The 16092-nt window shown below is 38.9% G+C and overlaps 2 protein-coding genes across 2 annotated transcripts in view; both read left to right on the forward strand.

The window, feature by feature from the left end:
* Window positions 1–12780, forward strand: part of LOC107582920 (serine/threonine-protein kinase WNK4-like) — a 53667-nt gene extending 40887 nt beyond the window's left edge. Inside the window, exons 6-15 of the mRNA XM_016268946.1 lie at window positions 1038–1257; window positions 1362–1764; window positions 4182–4384; window positions 5007–5080; window positions 5765–5900; window positions 6100–6216; window positions 8759–8932; window positions 9467–9521; window positions 10094–10222; window positions 11840–12780. Coding sequence (XP_016124432.1) covers window positions 1038–1257; window positions 1362–1764; window positions 4182–4384; window positions 5007–5080; window positions 5765–5900; window positions 6100–6216; window positions 8759–8932; window positions 9467–9521; window positions 10094–10222; window positions 11840–12780 — 2452 coding nt within the window. The remainder of the gene's footprint in view (window positions 1–1037; window positions 1258–1361; window positions 1765–4181; window positions 4385–5006; window positions 5081–5764; window positions 5901–6099; window positions 6217–8758; window positions 8933–9466; window positions 9522–10093; window positions 10223–11839) is intronic.
* A 514-nt stretch (window positions 12781–13294) lies between these two features.
* On the forward strand, window positions 13295–15084 carry LOC107582921 (serine/threonine-protein kinase WNK4-like). The gene is made up of 4 exons (XM_016268947.1): window positions 13295–13338; window positions 13749–13963; window positions 14599–14693; window positions 14841–15084. The coding sequence occupies exons 1-4, from the start codon at window positions 13295–13297 to the stop codon at window positions 14841–14843; spliced, it is 357 nt and encodes a 118-aa protein (XP_016124433.1). The 3' UTR covers window positions 14844–15084.
* The last annotated feature ends 1008 nt before the right edge of the window (window positions 15085–16092 follow it).

A 16092-nucleotide genomic window follows, 5' to 3' on the forward strand; every position in this document is an offset into this window, starting at 1 on the left:
TATATATATATATATATATATATATATATATATATATATATATATATATATATATGTGACCAATTTGAAACACTCTACTTTGGCAGCTACACAAATAGCACAACACATGACTCCAAATAAAGTTTAGCATTAGCATGTTGTTAAGCTAACAGCATGGCACTCTAACATAAAAATACACACAGAAGTGCACAGATATTGGGTGAAATTTATTTTTATTTACAATAATATGCTTGAAACATATTAAAAGAAATGTAAGTATATTAATTGTTAGCTTTTTTCCCTTTTATACTAAAAAAGTAACCAACAGTTTCCATCAGTAACCAACCTGTTCTCCACTTGCAATCACTCAATCACACCACTTTTGTTCTACCCAAAATATCCTCATAATCGTGTAATCAATTCAACATAACACATTTCTGCCTGTAAAATTGTCCATTTAATATGTCACCCAATGATTATGTAAAGCGTTTGGTCAATAGCCACTAGTAATGACTCACTCCATCCAGCAGCAGGTCATTCTGATGATTAATAGTGTTGATTTAATTAACACATTAAGAACTCAAAGTGCTTGCCTGACAGTCCATCTACCATAAGATGTGAGACTTTATTATGCTAGGTTTTTGCTTTTTTATTGTTATGTGTTTCACAAAGACATTGTAATCTTAGCAACAAGGAAATCTGGTTGTAAATTAGCTTAAAAATCGTGAAATTAGCATTTATTAAAAGCAATAACTCATGTAAACAGCATTCATCAAAATAGCTTAAAATAGCTAGTTTAGGATAGTAATTAATATTTGTCACTTGCGTGTCGCTTGTAAAAAATAAATGTGGTCAAAATACAGAGCTAATTTTCAATTGCTTCTAGTGGAAAAATATGTTTTTGTTTTGTTTTTTTTTTGCAGTCAGATTGTGTAGGTAAAACTTCTGCAGTACCAGTAGGGGCTAACTAGATCATGCTAACCAGCCAAACCTTGATGCCCTTTTGTAAAACCCCGAAGGAAGTATATGATCTTGTGTTTTCTTGTTATTGTGTTTAGGTACACTATCCAGGACCTGTTAGAGCACACCTTCTTCCAGGAGAATAATGGTGTCCATGTCGAATTGGCTGAGGAGGATGACATGGTGAAGTCTGGCCTTAAACTCTGGCTTCGAATGGATGACACCAAGAAGCTCCATGGCAAATATAAGGACAACAACGCCATTGAGTTCCTGTTTGAACTCTACAAGGACGTCCCAGAAGAAGTGGCTCAGGAGATGGTGAGATCGAAAATCTTGATTTGATGGAGATTATATTCTATTGTTGTTGTTTTTTTGTAATTTCTGTGCCATCACTGAACAGATAACTAATCTGTATCCTTCAGGTTGTTCTTGGATTTGTCTGTGAGGCAGACTACAAACTGGTGGCCAAAGCCATCCGTGACCGTGTCACCGCCATCAAGCGCCAACGAGAAAAGCTCCGTCGACAGGCAGAAGAGGCCCAGAGACGGCGACAAGAGGAGGTGATTGAGGAGGAACCCGAACCTAGTCTTGAAGCCGAACCTTCAGTTTCTAACCCACCTGCTCCTAAACCTCCTGTAGAGACGCCCGTATCCACCCCTACTCAAGCTCCGCCCACTGTCACAGTGTCAGGCCCCATTTCCCTGTCTGCAAATGAATCTCTGGACTCTGGCTTTAACGCTAGCTTTGCCACTGAACTCGAGGAGCCAGACGCGGACCAGCGGCAGCATTTCAACATACGTCACGCCAGCTACTCATCAGCAACGTGTAAGTTTGTGTGCTCTTGTGTATGTCAAAGTCAGCATGAAATGGAAATTCACCCTTTCTCAGGGGTGTCCAAACCTGCTCCTGGAGGGCCACTATCCTGCAAAGTTGAGCTCCAATCACAAGAAAACACACCTGAACCAGCTAATCAAGGTCTTCAGGATTACAAGACAGGTGTGTTGGGGCAAGTTAGAGCTGAACTCTGCAAGAAGGTGGCCCTCCAGTAGCAGGACTGTACAGCCCTGCCTTATCTATTTTCTAAATGCACATTATAGATCTTCTTGTGAACAATTCATCAATGCGTATGCAGATTTTTCAATGCCATAACTGAATTTTACACTCAGACCCCACTCCTGCAAGCTCGAGATCATCCACTTTTGAGTGCAGTGCCCACATCTCAGAATCCAATCAACAACCAATGCATACAGTAGAACCGAGTTCCACCCACATTTTTCCATTTTCGATAATCCAATACTCATACATCACAATATATAAGAATGTGCTCCAGACAATTAAATTCCTGGTTACAATTTCAGACTTTAAGTCTGTTGTAGTTTTTTATGAAATCCTATCTGCTGTTGATCTCAATTTCTTGTTAAATGTCTTTTTTCATGACTTTGTCACACACACACGCAATTAAAGTTGATGTGATTTGGCCAAGTAAGACATGTTTGTGAATCAACGGTCTAGAAGCATAGTCCTAACTTTATACCAACCCCGAAACCGAAACATAACTGTTACTTACCCCTAAAATTAGAGGGAAATCATAGGTGAATATGAATGTAGAAGAGTGTAGAAGGTCCTAACACTGGTTGCAAGCCTAAACGTGATAATAACTGTAAACTTTTCCTTGACTGGTGGATTGGAATGTTGTTCCAGGAATATTGAACCACATGTCTCCCCTGGCCAACCAAAACTTCAAAGATGTTTATCATGACCAAACGACCTTTAAAACCAACATGATTTACTTGTGGATAAACAGTTGCTACATTGTACAGTGTGTCAGCATATATTCATTACTGAACCATTTGCATGTACAGAATGTTTACTAACTTACGCGGCAATTTAGATGGGTAAATGCGTTTTTTTTTTAAATAGATAACATATACAAATAGTCTGTTTTGAAGGAAGAAGCTAAACGTTACAATTGCCCCCAGTCTCCACTATACTCCACTAAATATCTGTAAACTGAAAGTTATGGAGGTCAAAGAGGGGTGAGCGTGAGCGTGATTTCACCAAGCACAACATGTTCCTTAATCAACATCCTTGTTGATCCTGGAACAACATTCCAATCATATATTTAGATATACGTCCAAGCTTTTTCAATTGGGCCAGAATGATTTGAAACAGCATTTGAATGCTTTAAATTCAAAGAAGACAAAATAATTTGTCAAATGTTTCAGTCGTTTCCATTTTATACATGTGTTTTTTAGTTTAGTTTTCATTTGATCCAGTACACACAATCTGGCTCCAATTAGTGACCATGGTATGTTTTTTATTTTAGATTTACACAAATACACAACCATTCAAAAGTTTTGGGTCAGTAAGATTTTCTTTTAAAGAAATTAATACTTTTATTCAGCAAGGATGCATTAAATTCTGTGACAGTAAAGTGACAGTAAAGAAATTGATATTATAAAAGATTTATATTTCAAATAAATGCTGTTTTGTACATTTCTATTCATCAAAGAATCATGGGAAAAAAATGTCATGGTTTCCACAAAAAATATTAATAGCAGCATTTTCTATTTTCAACATTAATAATAATAAGAAATGTTTCCTGAGCACCAAGTCATTATAGTAGAATGATTTCTGAGGAATCATGTTATTTCACATGTAATTAAAATAGTAATAAAAAATAATAATAATTTAAATTGTAATGATAGTTCACAATATTGCGGTTTTCACAGTATTTTTGTCAAATAAATGCAGCCTTGGTGAGCATAAGAGACTTCTTTTTGACAATCTTACTGACATTAAACTTTTGAACAGTAGTGTATATTACAAAAACTTTAGTGTCCTCAAGTCCTGTAGAAAAAAGCTAACAGTCTAGTTTATCTGAAATTCCTTTAAAATAGTCAACCTCCATGAAAGGCGTTGTATAACCTGTGGCCAGTTGTATAAACTGCTTAGACTAGTCTTAAAAAGTTATTCATCAAATTTTTTTTTTTTTAAGGCTGGTCATAATTTTTTTAAAGTCAGTTACAAAATGTTAGATTGGACTAATTTAATTGATTACCCTGTGCCTAACTGCTAGCTGATCAAACACAGTCTTAACATAGGAACTATGTTTATGGAACTAATCACTTATGCCTTGCTAGGTCATGCAAGACATCTCTATGCACTTTAGCAATATCGGTAAGCTGCATACTAGCAAACTACTTTCCGCTTGTTTGGTTGAACTGTGGTTACCATGGCAGCTGACTGTGAGACGGATGGATATCTCAGCTCCTCTGGGCTTCAGGAACCTTCAGAAGCTCGAGTTCCTGTGGCAAACCAACCCTCCACAGCTCCACAACCAACCAGTGGAGCCCCTCGCGTGGAAACCCCACCCATTGAAGCTCCACCCACTGAAGCCCCTCCCACTCCAGCTGCAGCGATCCCAGCTCTCCGTTTCCCCTCGGTAGGTTACCAACAATTAAAAGTTTGACTCAAAAGTGACAATAAAGGCATTTATAATGTTACAAAAGATCTCTATTTCAAATAAATGCTGTTTTTCTTACATTTCTATTCATCAAAGAATCCTGAAAAAATGGTCACAGTTTCCACAAAAAAAGCAGTATGACTGTTTTGAGCACTAAATCAGCATTTTAGAATGATTTCTCAAGGATCATGTGACACTGACGACTGGAGTAATGAGGCTGAAAATACAGCTTTGCATCACAGGAATGAACTACAGTTTAAAGTATATTGAAATAGAAAAATCTTATTTTAATTTGTGATCATATTTTACAGTATTACTGGTTTTACTGTATTATGATCAAATAAATGCAGCCTTTGAGATTATGCATTAATGAGACTTCTTTCAAAAATCCTATCAATCCCAATCTTTTGAATGGTAGTGTACATATATACTAATAATTTAGTTAACGTGCAAATGTGAGATTTCAGACCATTTCTGACTGATTCTACAAAGATGATCATATAATGTGTCTATATGATCAAATAAAATGTTCATTTGAATAAGGTTTACCTCATTTGAGACACAATTTGCATTGCTAATTGTTTTCCTTTGCCTCCCACAGAGCATTGCTGTGTCCCAAAACACAGAGAGGGCCCAGTCAGGAAATAACAGTGGTTTTTCCTCTCCTGTCGACAGGTAAGCTAAGTTCTGATTAACAGGGTCCATACACAGTGTTCACTACTCCCTACACACTGAACTTGGGATATCTGTCTAAAAATGCTCACTTTAAATGCCCTCCAACTTCATCAGCCTGGTCTTAACCCGTTAAGCTAAGAACGTAGAATCAGTCCTATACAAGACCGTTATTTAAATAAAACCTCCCCCACTGTGCGTGTGGATGTGGCTTTTGTTTTGACGTCAAGAAAATGTGGACCTGATCCCAGCTGTGAGAGCTGTAATCTTACTCACCAGCTGACCAACATCATGCCACGTTTACCCACGGTGCCTGTAGTGCTCCGGTGGAGAGCAGTTCTTTTTTTGTGTGACTCATAGAGACACACACATACACTGCACATAGCCTAGTGGTAAGTGCATTAATGGTAATGATTTAGCTCAGGGAAGCAATTTACCATGAAGGCCATTTCTGTAGGAAGCCAGATGAAGGCAAAGCAAAGGTAGCATATGGTCAGATGGGTACACAAGGACGCTGTTGCTTTTTACTCAATTAGCTCAACCTGGTTTAGAAGATCTGTCGTAAATTACTTGGCCTTTACGTGCTAATGGTAAACTGATAAAAGAAACATTCTGTGAAGTGCAGTTCTGTGAAATTCAGGAAGTCGGAATGTCACCATGTGTTTTATATCCTTCCTCTCGGAACAGCTACGCTTCTGATGTTACCTCTGGTTTGAGTGACGGAAACGAGGGTCTTTCGGAGAGAGGAGGGAAAGGTCAGAACAAACGCACCGGAACCAAGCTGCTCAGGAAGAGGGCTCGCTCACGGCTACGCATCACTGGGGTGACTCATCTGTCAATTAGCTAGCCTTGGTTAACTGTCCACACGTGGTTCCTAACCTTACAGTATGCTAATACTGAGTCGGAAAACGTGTCTTAACTCAAAAAATGGATAACTGCTTTCAAAATCAATTGCCTTTTTGTGATATACTCACAGATAAATGCTCTCGAATCATTCCCTATCTGTGTCTTTCTTCATGCAGCTGTCAGATAAAGTAGACCGGGTTGTAGAGTGTCAACTACAGACCCATAACAGCAAGATGGTGACATTTAAATTCGATCTGGATGGAGACAACCCAGAAGAAATGGCTGCAGTAATGGTGAGCTAGCAACACTCTCAAAAAAAAAATAATAATAATTTTTTTTTAAATTAAATTAAATATTAAATTAAATAAAAATATCTAAAATAAAATGAAATGAAAATATACAAAATTACATTACATTAAAATAGAATAGAAAATAAATAGAAAAAAGAAAATAAATATACAATAAAATATCAAATAAAATAATTATATAAAGAGTAATTGTAAATAAAAAAAAAGAAAATCTGTAAATAATTATACAATTTCCAAATAGTCTGTTTTGAAGGAAGAAGTTAAACGTTACAATTGCCCCCAGTCTCATTTATACTCCACTAAATATCTGTAAACTGAAAGTTATGGAGGTCAAAGAGGACACAAGGACAGAGATAAGGCGACACTCCTTGTGAGAACTGCATTATAGCATGAGAAGTGTTGATGCTTCAGCTTCTGTGTTGGCACAAACTCTGCAACCACAAACCTACAGTGGAAAATCTATGCACCATTTCTCTCATCTGTTCATCTAAAACATTTTGTACTGTAGCATCTTCAGTTACCAGTGGAAAACCAGTTCTTATGTGTCCATTGTGACTTGTCAGCTGTTTTTGACATTTTTAGCCTACAGGAGAAAAACTGGTTTGTGACCCATCGCATTCTCAGTTAGTGCTAAAAATCACTGGAATATGTATTTCTAGTTTTTGTGTCGCTGCTATAATGTTTTTCTATGGAGACATGCACCATGTGGACTTGTAGGACTGCTGTGACCCTTCTGTGTGTTTTTCAGTCGCACAATTGGCAGCATGTTTTTAAAGGGGTCATATGATGCGATTTCAATTTTTCCTTTCTGTTTGGAGTGTTACAAGCTCTTGGTGCATAAAGAAGATCTGTAAAGTTGCAAAGACTAAAGTCTCAAATCCAAAGAGATATTCTTTATAAATGTTCAGAGTTAGCCACACCTACCTAAAACGGCTTGTTCTAACACGCCCCAACATACCTACGTCGCTCTGTGGGAAGAATTGCATAACGCCGCCCAAATGTTCACACAAAGAAAGAAGGCGTAACTTTTATTCTCACTGTAGTTTTGTTGTTTCCGCCACAATGTCGTAAAGCCGCTGTGTGCTTCGTTGTAAAAGCGAAACTACTTTGTTTGGTCTTCCAAAAGAGGACGATATCTGCTTCGTCATGCCTAGAGCTGATCCATGCTGGTCGCTGAAGAAATACTACAACTTTGCGCTGTGGATCGCCTTTCACCGTGGAGGAAGCGGAGTCCAGCCCGGAGTCATCACTTGTCCTTCCGGACGCTCCTTCGTCGAAATCGCCAGCCGCACCGTTCTCAAACCCGCCGCCTCAGCTCACGCTAAGCCAGGGCTTCCCCTCACGCTAGGCTGCTGTGTTTTTCGCTGTGAAAGCAAAACTACTTTGTTTGGTCTTCCAAAAGAGGACACGACTACAAATCAGTGGTTAAGTTGTATTTACAACACTGTTCCAGAACAGTTTAACCCAAATATCCAGATGTGTGCAGCACATTTTATGGAGGACTGTTTACTGATCCTGGGAGAGTAACGTTAGACTAAAATGTCGGCAGTTCTGACTCACAGTCTGTAAGTACGTTTTCATATAAATGATTTGCCACTGATGATTCAAACACGAGTTTTGGCCAGTAGAGTAGCACTTGTTGTTTGTCATTTCTCTGATCATAAATGCAGACAGAGTTTTATGTTTACGCGGCGCGATGCAATGCAACGCAACGCGTAAAAACACAGTATAAGTCATTATAATCAGTAATTATGTCCCCACTGGATGCAACAAATGCCGTGTTTGTAATGGGTTTTAATGTTTTTGTCTCGTCGCTCCGGCCGGGACACGGCATCAACAGTATGTGAGGGGCGTAACATTTCCGTCACACGCTTGAGGTATTCGGCCAATCACAACGCATTGGATAGCTGGCCAATCACAGCACACCTCGCTTTTTCAGACCGATGAGCTTTGTAAAAATCGACGCGTTTCAAAAAGGCGGGGCATAGAGGAGAAACAATAATGTACAGTATGTGGAAAATAATGTGCTTTTTTAACTTTAAACCGCATAAACACATTTCAGTACATCAAATACACAAAATAATGTTCTTTTTAGCAGCATCATATGCATACCCTTTAAGATGCTATAGCAAAAGTTTTCAACTTTTTTCAGTATTGACATGAGGCTCAAAAAATTGATGTAAAATGGAATCTAGGGTGAGTGTGTTTTTAGTAGAGATACTGAGAATAACTTTTGTTAGCTGCTTTCTTTGGCTTCTTTGTGTTAGCTCTGACTAAAAGTTGTTTTGATCAGCCTGTCCTTGAGACTGGATTTAGGAGTCTTAAATATAGGCGGTAGTGTTTCCCTTCGCTACATTATGAGTACATGTCTTTGTTCACTGCACTGAATCACTGCTCAGTATTGAATTCCAGTAGCTTTGAAGGAGAACTTTGAACTCATCAAGAAAGTCTGCTCAAAAGAGCACACAAGAGAACTCAAAATTCCATCAACCCATTTAACTGATCTGTCTCTTTGCACCCCTTTTAGGTACATAATGAGTTTATTCTACCTGGGGAGAGAGAGGGATTCATCCACCGCATGAGGGACATCATCCGTCGGGCAGAGGCCCTGATGAGGAGAGAGCCTTTGGAACCACTCAGTCCCAGAGACACTGCTCGTCTGCCTTGTCTGAGTGGAGTTGGCTCACTGTCTGCCTCACAGGTTTGTATTCACTCTTTTCAACATTTTATAAGAATTTTATATTTATTATATTATTTATTTGCTGTATATAGTTATATATTTACATATTTAACCACACTTCTGGTAGATGCTGAACTGCATTTCGTTGCTGAGTACCTGTACTGTGCAATTACAATAAAGCTGTATCTACCTATCCATTTAAATGAGCTTTTATTTCTGTGTGTGTCTGGCGAGGGTTTGGAATTCAGTTGTTTACTGTGGGATTTTATATGTTGTGGTTCAGAAATCCAATCTTCTGACGTCATCATCAGATGTCAGAGACAACAATTAACGAACACAATTAAGTAAAGTTCCTTTGTAAAGTTCCTAACAATGATTGTAATAAGAGAACTTAGTCATCAATGTTGAACAGTCATTAATAAGAAAGTCCTCTGCTACAGTGTGATTGTACACTTTATTTGTGCCTGTGTGACAATCTTCTTATCTTTTCTCACACGTGGTCACTTTACTAGACGGTGATGTTAATGCCAACGTGTGCTCTGTTTTTCCCCACAGCCCAATCTCCACACGCAGGGCCTCGCTCGCACACACTCCTCCTCCTCGTTGCCAGGTAACAAACACACACACACAGAACACGTAAACACTTGTGCACACAAACACTGATCATATAAAGTATGTGTAAAGTCTTTGCAGTAGATAATAATTACAAACAAATGCTCAATGCCCCCTCCTCCAAAAAACAAACAAAACACCTTAAAGGGTTAGTTCACCCAAAAATTTAAATTATGTCATTAATTACTCGCCCTTATGTCGTTCCAAACCCATAAGACCTTTGTTCATCTTCGGAACACAAATTAAGATATTTTTTATGGAATCTGAGAGCTGTCTGACCCTGCATGGACAGCAACACAACTGAAATGTTCCCAAGTCCAGAAACGTAGCAAGGAGATCTGTAAAATAATCCATGTGTCCTCAAGTGGTTTGAAACGACATGAGGGTGAGTAATTAATGACAGAATTGTCATTTTTGGGTGAACTAACCCTTTAATAAAGGGACTAAATAATGTCTTAATGAAAATCTAAAAATGCAGAAAGCTTTATGTAATGTAAAGAAAATGTAATTTGCTCAATATAAAAATAAAAGTGCACATCATGATATGAACCTGTGGTGTATGTCCTTCAGATTATGCTGCTGCCAGTATAGGGCCAGTGACCCGGGGTTCCTCACCTACACTGAGTGCCGACTTTTACGTTGATCCCGATGCCATTCCACCCGTCCGGCCCCTGCGTTCACAATCCTTCCACACTACAGGTACACACAATAAACCACTTTCTTTTTCCTTGAATTTATGTATTGCTTTTTACAATACATATTATTCCTAAGCAGCTCTACCTAAAATGACAACACATTGAGAATTTGTATTGTGAACGGCCATAAATCATAAAAACTTGATCATGCTGAAATCTAATTTATGTGAGGATGAGGGTCAAATTTACATCCAAATGATAATTAATCTACATGCAACTGAATTAACCCAAAACCATATCTTTAAACTTGTTATATCATGTAGATTCAGTCAGATTTACTGAATAGAAAGGGGTTTTGTGCCTATTACAGCATGTAACTTGAATCAAGCCCAGCAGATGTCTTTTTCTTCAAACAATGGGTCATTATTGTTCCATTGTTTTATGTTATTCAATCAAATGCAACCTCAAACCTACAGTGGAAAATCTATGCACCATTTCTCTCACCTGGTCATCTAAAACATTTTGTACGGTCTGTACTGTCATCTTCAGTTACCAGTGGAAAGCCAGTTCTTATGTGTCCATTGTGACTTGTCAGCTATTTTTGACATGTTCTATCACACAGATAATCAGTACAGTCCAGACCTCTTGGTGGACGTTCAGTGTTCGGGGTCTCGCTCTTTCATCTTATTTCTTTCACTCGTGTCATTGTTACCGAGAGCACTTTTCCATGCCTATTTCTCTCTCTGCACACCATTAGCTGTGAGGCTACTGGGAACAAACTCGATATCTTGTGTATCCCACTCTGCAATTGGCTTTCTAAACACCCATCCCCATGGAGATCAAGCTTTGACGCCAGTGTCATTGTTGACGTATCTCAGGATATGCTTTTGACACCTGCTGCTTCAAAATGAACTTTCATTACCTGAGAGAACAAACCACACATATTACACAGCCTGTAAAAGCTCTGTTTCAAGATTACCAGTTTTTATTTTCTTGAAAGATACATATGGTGACAAATCATTGCTCCAATGTGTCTGCTCAGGAAGTAGAGGTCTGGCACAGGGAGTTTAATAAATGCTCCAGTGTAGTTAGCTCCTCAGGAGTGAGGTCACATCCCGATTTGTGCCTTTATTTTTACGCCACAATGATGTCTATGGAGCCTTTTCAGAAGTCAAGAAAAGCATTGACAGGTCAAAGTACGTCAGAGAGTCCTATTTTAATAAATTAATTGTTAGTTGAACATTGAAAATGATCACATAGATGGTGACAAAGCAACCAAAAGTTTTCCCCGAGAGTTGCTGATTTGAGCAAGTAACCACATATCCAATGATTTTATTCACAGTGACTTACAGCTCATTTAATTCGAGGAACAATCCCTATGGAACAACGTGGAATTTAGGGCATAAAGTGTGACAGGTCATGGCTTGCTTTTTGTAGGACTCAAACCCACAACTGCTTTCTGTTCATAAGTTTTAGCCACAGTGCCACACCACTTCTTACAATAGCATCAATGGTGGCAGTGACTGTTGACGACATGACTACTGTAAGTTTAGTAGGAATGCCTACTAGCGATGAACACTACAACAACTTGGCAGCTGAGATTGTTTGAACTACTGCTATGTAAATGTGTATTGAGATAAGCCAGTGTTTCACTCTTTCTTCCTATTTCTGCATCCTTCAGGTTCCTCCCAGACCTATCAGTCTACGCTCAACTACCCACAGTACTCCCACCCCGAACTTCTGCCACATCTCCTGCCAAATCAGATGTCTGCCATGCCCCCTCAACTCCCCAAACCACCTTATGTTCAAAACACCCACTTTGCCTACCCCTACCAAATGGATCACGCCTCCCTCAAGAGCCCCCTCAACCCAAGTCCGCTCACTCGTGTCCCCAGCAACCCAAACTTCTATTCCTCCTCTTCGTCCTCTTCTGTTGTTTCACCGGTTCAGCAGTCCATCGAGATGCCACCTCAAGCTGAAACCAACACTCTGCCACTTTCAGTTGCCCCTCCACCTGGTCCGCAAGCTGCAGGCATGTGGCCGCCACATTCCCAGCAGCCCTTTATTTCGCTGGCCAATGTTCTTTCTCTGGCTATGAACTTTGCACAGTCCTTTATACCCCCTGGATCCATCCCTCAAGGTTTCCACCCGCAAATGACCCCTCAACCAGGGTATGGCCCTATGTATCCAGCTCAGCATGCGAGTATGAGCAACGCTGATGCTCCATACCACCAGGGGGCACCGAGTGGCCAGTATATGGATATGTACCAATATCCTGATGCTTATATGCAGATTCTGACACCAGTTCCTGAACCTCAAGAACGAGGCCAAACAGCATCTCCACCAGTAGTCCCTCTTAGAGAGCAGAGAACAGGCATGGCCCCTGAGATTAAACAGCCCATAAACCCAAACCCCACAAACCCAAGCTCTTCTCCAGGGTCCAGAAGTAGCCCACTGGCAGGGAGCCAGTCTAACCTCATTGGGCAGCTCAGAGAGCAGGCAGACAGTTCAACATCAAGCTCCTGCACCCCATCCAGCACAAGCTCACCAGCATCCTCCACATCCCCCAGCCCGCAAAACACTGTAAGTATCGAAATACAACACACACAAAACAACTTTTAACTAAAAAGGGGAAATTCAGGGAAAAATGGAAATTCTGGGGAAATTGTTATTTACACTCATTTCAAACATGGCAAACCCATATGAGTTTTTTTTTTCTTCCATGAAACACAACAGAATCTTCTGGCTGCTCACGAATATACAAACTTATTACTTATTATTATTAGACTTATTACGAGGTGTCATTGATTTTTTTTTAAAGTTTAAATCAATGAATAACAATTTTGATATTGATCTGTTTCTCACAAAATCGCATTACAGTTGGAATATGTAAGTTTAGGCTATTTTTTGAGTATTTTATAAACATTTCTCCATTTGTGTTCCACTCAATAAAGTAAGTCTTTCAAGTTCGGAATGACATGAGGGTGATTAAACAGTGACAAAAGTTTCATTTTTGGGGTTTCTGTCACTTTAAAAACTTCTAAGGCCAGACTTGTTCTTCTAATGATATGTACTATATAAACAAAGGCATGCATCACCACAATAACTTTTTTTAAGTGTTTCTGTCAATATAAATATGAGGGTATACTATGAAGTGGAGCATTGCTCTCAGACATCTTTGTGAGCATACTTAGACAAACCTGTTCTGAGCATGTACAGTATTTGACGTAGGTGTTGTCTGTTATTACATGTCTTAAAGCACCTGTAGAAGGACGTCTGGGGTTGATACTTTTGTTTTTCAACTTATTTTAGGTCTTATAGTTTAGACCCTAACCATCAGTGTCCATTATAGATTTAATCCTAAACGTTTTTTGACCTAACATGTCTGAACATGTTCAGTGCTGTGAAAAGTTTTCAATTACGCTGTCTTCAGTGTGGAAAGATCTGATGACCGTGCAAAAATAAAAAATAAATCAGAATAGCACTTTCACAGACTAGCAATATACTATGATATATTGCTGAATGAGATCTACGGTACTAGGTTATCACTGCCTTGTTGTTGACTTCCTGTCCTTCTCCCTCTTTCTCAGACATGTGGCAGAGGTTCAGGCTCTCCAGGCCTCTCAAAAGCAAGAAATCGAGGAACTCTACAAACAGATGGGTAAAGTGCCCCCTCCTGGAATCGTGTCTCCAGCGGCCATGTTGTCCAGCCGCCAGCGTCGTCTGTCTAAAAGTGGAGGGTACCCAAGCTCTCGCCGAAATAGCCTGCAGAGACTAGACTTACTGCCCCCTACAGGTACCATAGGTGAGGTTAAAAAGATTTTACTGCTTAAAAAAATATTTCAACTTGGAAATGCGTTCACAACCTATTTTGTCCTGAAACGGGATAAAACAAGAAAAAATATGTCTAGGTAGGAACTTAATTGTATCTATTTGGAATTGATTGGATCATGAAAACTGGGTGATACATGTCGAAATTAAGTCTAGTTATTGACGAGGTTGAAACATAAGAGGTCTTGAGAATGTCATCTGCATTTAAAGTTTCATTTGAATAAATATTATCGGTGCCGTATTAGTTATGTGATTATAAATTATATTTTTACATTTTTTTGTAATGGTATTAGCATCAGCATATATTAGACTTTTTATTGGCCGACATTTTATTTTTTATTATTTCCACCTATTTTAAGATTGATTTCACTTAAAGGGATATCAATATATATTATTTAGGGCCCTTTAAGAACACTCAGTGTTTTAAGAGTTGCTGTGTGCATTTAATGATCTGTGTGCAACTTTTATTAATGTTACTTTGTAATGTACCTTTTTATAACAAAGTAATGTAGATTTATAATAATGGCCATTCATCGGTTATAGATTTCTGCTTAAATGGCAGTAACTCATATATATGTGTTAATGTTATTTCCACAAACACACTTTCAGGGATCATGTGTAAGAACTCAGTGAGTGGCAGCAGCAGTGGGTCACAGGAAAAGGCCAGTAAAGGAGTGACCTTTGCCTCTGATTTTCCAAGAATTGTGAGTGATACCTTCTGTTTGCTTTTATTGATTACTACTTTTCTGTACGTTCTTAACTTGGTTTGGTTTGTTCTTTACCCCCTGCTAATGGGATAAACAAGAGAGGAATATTACATGCACTGACCTTCCTTTTTATCTTTCCGACAGTGATTTCTTTTTCTAAGGAGCCCTTTGGCCTTTGTCCTGCTCTCCTTATGGGCTGAAGTGACACCATTGCTTCCTCGTGCAACTGCTGATGTGTGTGAGCACATGTTTGTGATGTCAGGAAAGGAGTGTGTGTTCTTCACAGACTGTGATGTGAATATTTTTAACCAGTATACCTCTGCTCAGTATTCTAAGGATGATTTACTTACCTAGTGAGCTTTCTGAAGAGACAGGGCACTTGGAAGCACAGACTTTATATATGAAGATTACTACTTTTCTGTACGTTCTTAACTTGGTTTGGTTTGTTCTTTACCCCCTGCTAATGGGATAAACAAGAGAGGAATATTACATGCACTGACCTTCCTTTTTATCTTTCCGACAGTGATTTCTTTTTCTAAGGAGCCCTTTGGCCTTTGTCCTGCTCTCCTTATGGGCTGAAGTGACACCATTGCTTCCTCGTGCAACTGCTGATGTGTGTGAGCACATGTTTGTGATGTCAGGAAAGAAGTGTGTGTTCTTCAAAGACTGTGATGTGAATATTTTTAACCAGTATACCTCTGCTCAGTATTCTAAGGATGATTTACTTACCTAGTGAGCTTTCTGAAGAGACAGGGCACTTGGAAGCACAGACTTTATATATGAAACTTGTTTAGAGATGTGATGCAGTTGATGTCATTCTCAGCACAGATTTATGGAGAAATGTCCACTCATTTGCAGCTATAGCACCCCTAGTGGTTGAATGTATAAATTGCAAAAGTTCTTTCACTTAGTCCATGTGGTTGCTCTCTATGTTGTCAATTCTAGATCAGCTGGTCAGTACATTTTTATTCCAACTCTCAGGCAGTCATAAATGCCTGAACGAATCTGTACTGAAAAGACAGTACTGACTTAGTCCTTGTAAAGACTTAGGCCTCATTGTAGGTTTGCTTTTAAATAAAACAGTATCATGTACATAACTGACAAATTGTAAAGCACATTATAGCACATATATGACTTTGTTGTTGCAACGTTTTGCACTCTCAATAATTGCACACAATATTTTTTTTTAACTCCCATAATTCGCAGTATTGACATTTGATTTTATTTCTTTTTCACGATACAGATCTCTGATGCCTCAAAATGTGTCTAAAATTAATGTAGATGTTGTGAGTATCCAAAAACAATGCAGAATGCAAGGCTTTATTGATATTTAGATCTTTTAATATTGAAATGCGATTAATAAGCATATTTAAATGCACTTGTCAATCAATTCTCA

Source organism: Sinocyclocheilus grahami, unplaced genomic scaffold, assembly GCF_001515645.1.
Source record: "Sinocyclocheilus grahami isolate Dianchi unplaced genomic scaffold, SAMN03320097.WGS_v1.1 scaffold48.1, whole genome shotgun sequence".
NCBI classification, from domain to species: Eukaryota; Metazoa; Chordata; class Actinopteri; order Cypriniformes; family Cyprinidae; genus Sinocyclocheilus; species Sinocyclocheilus grahami.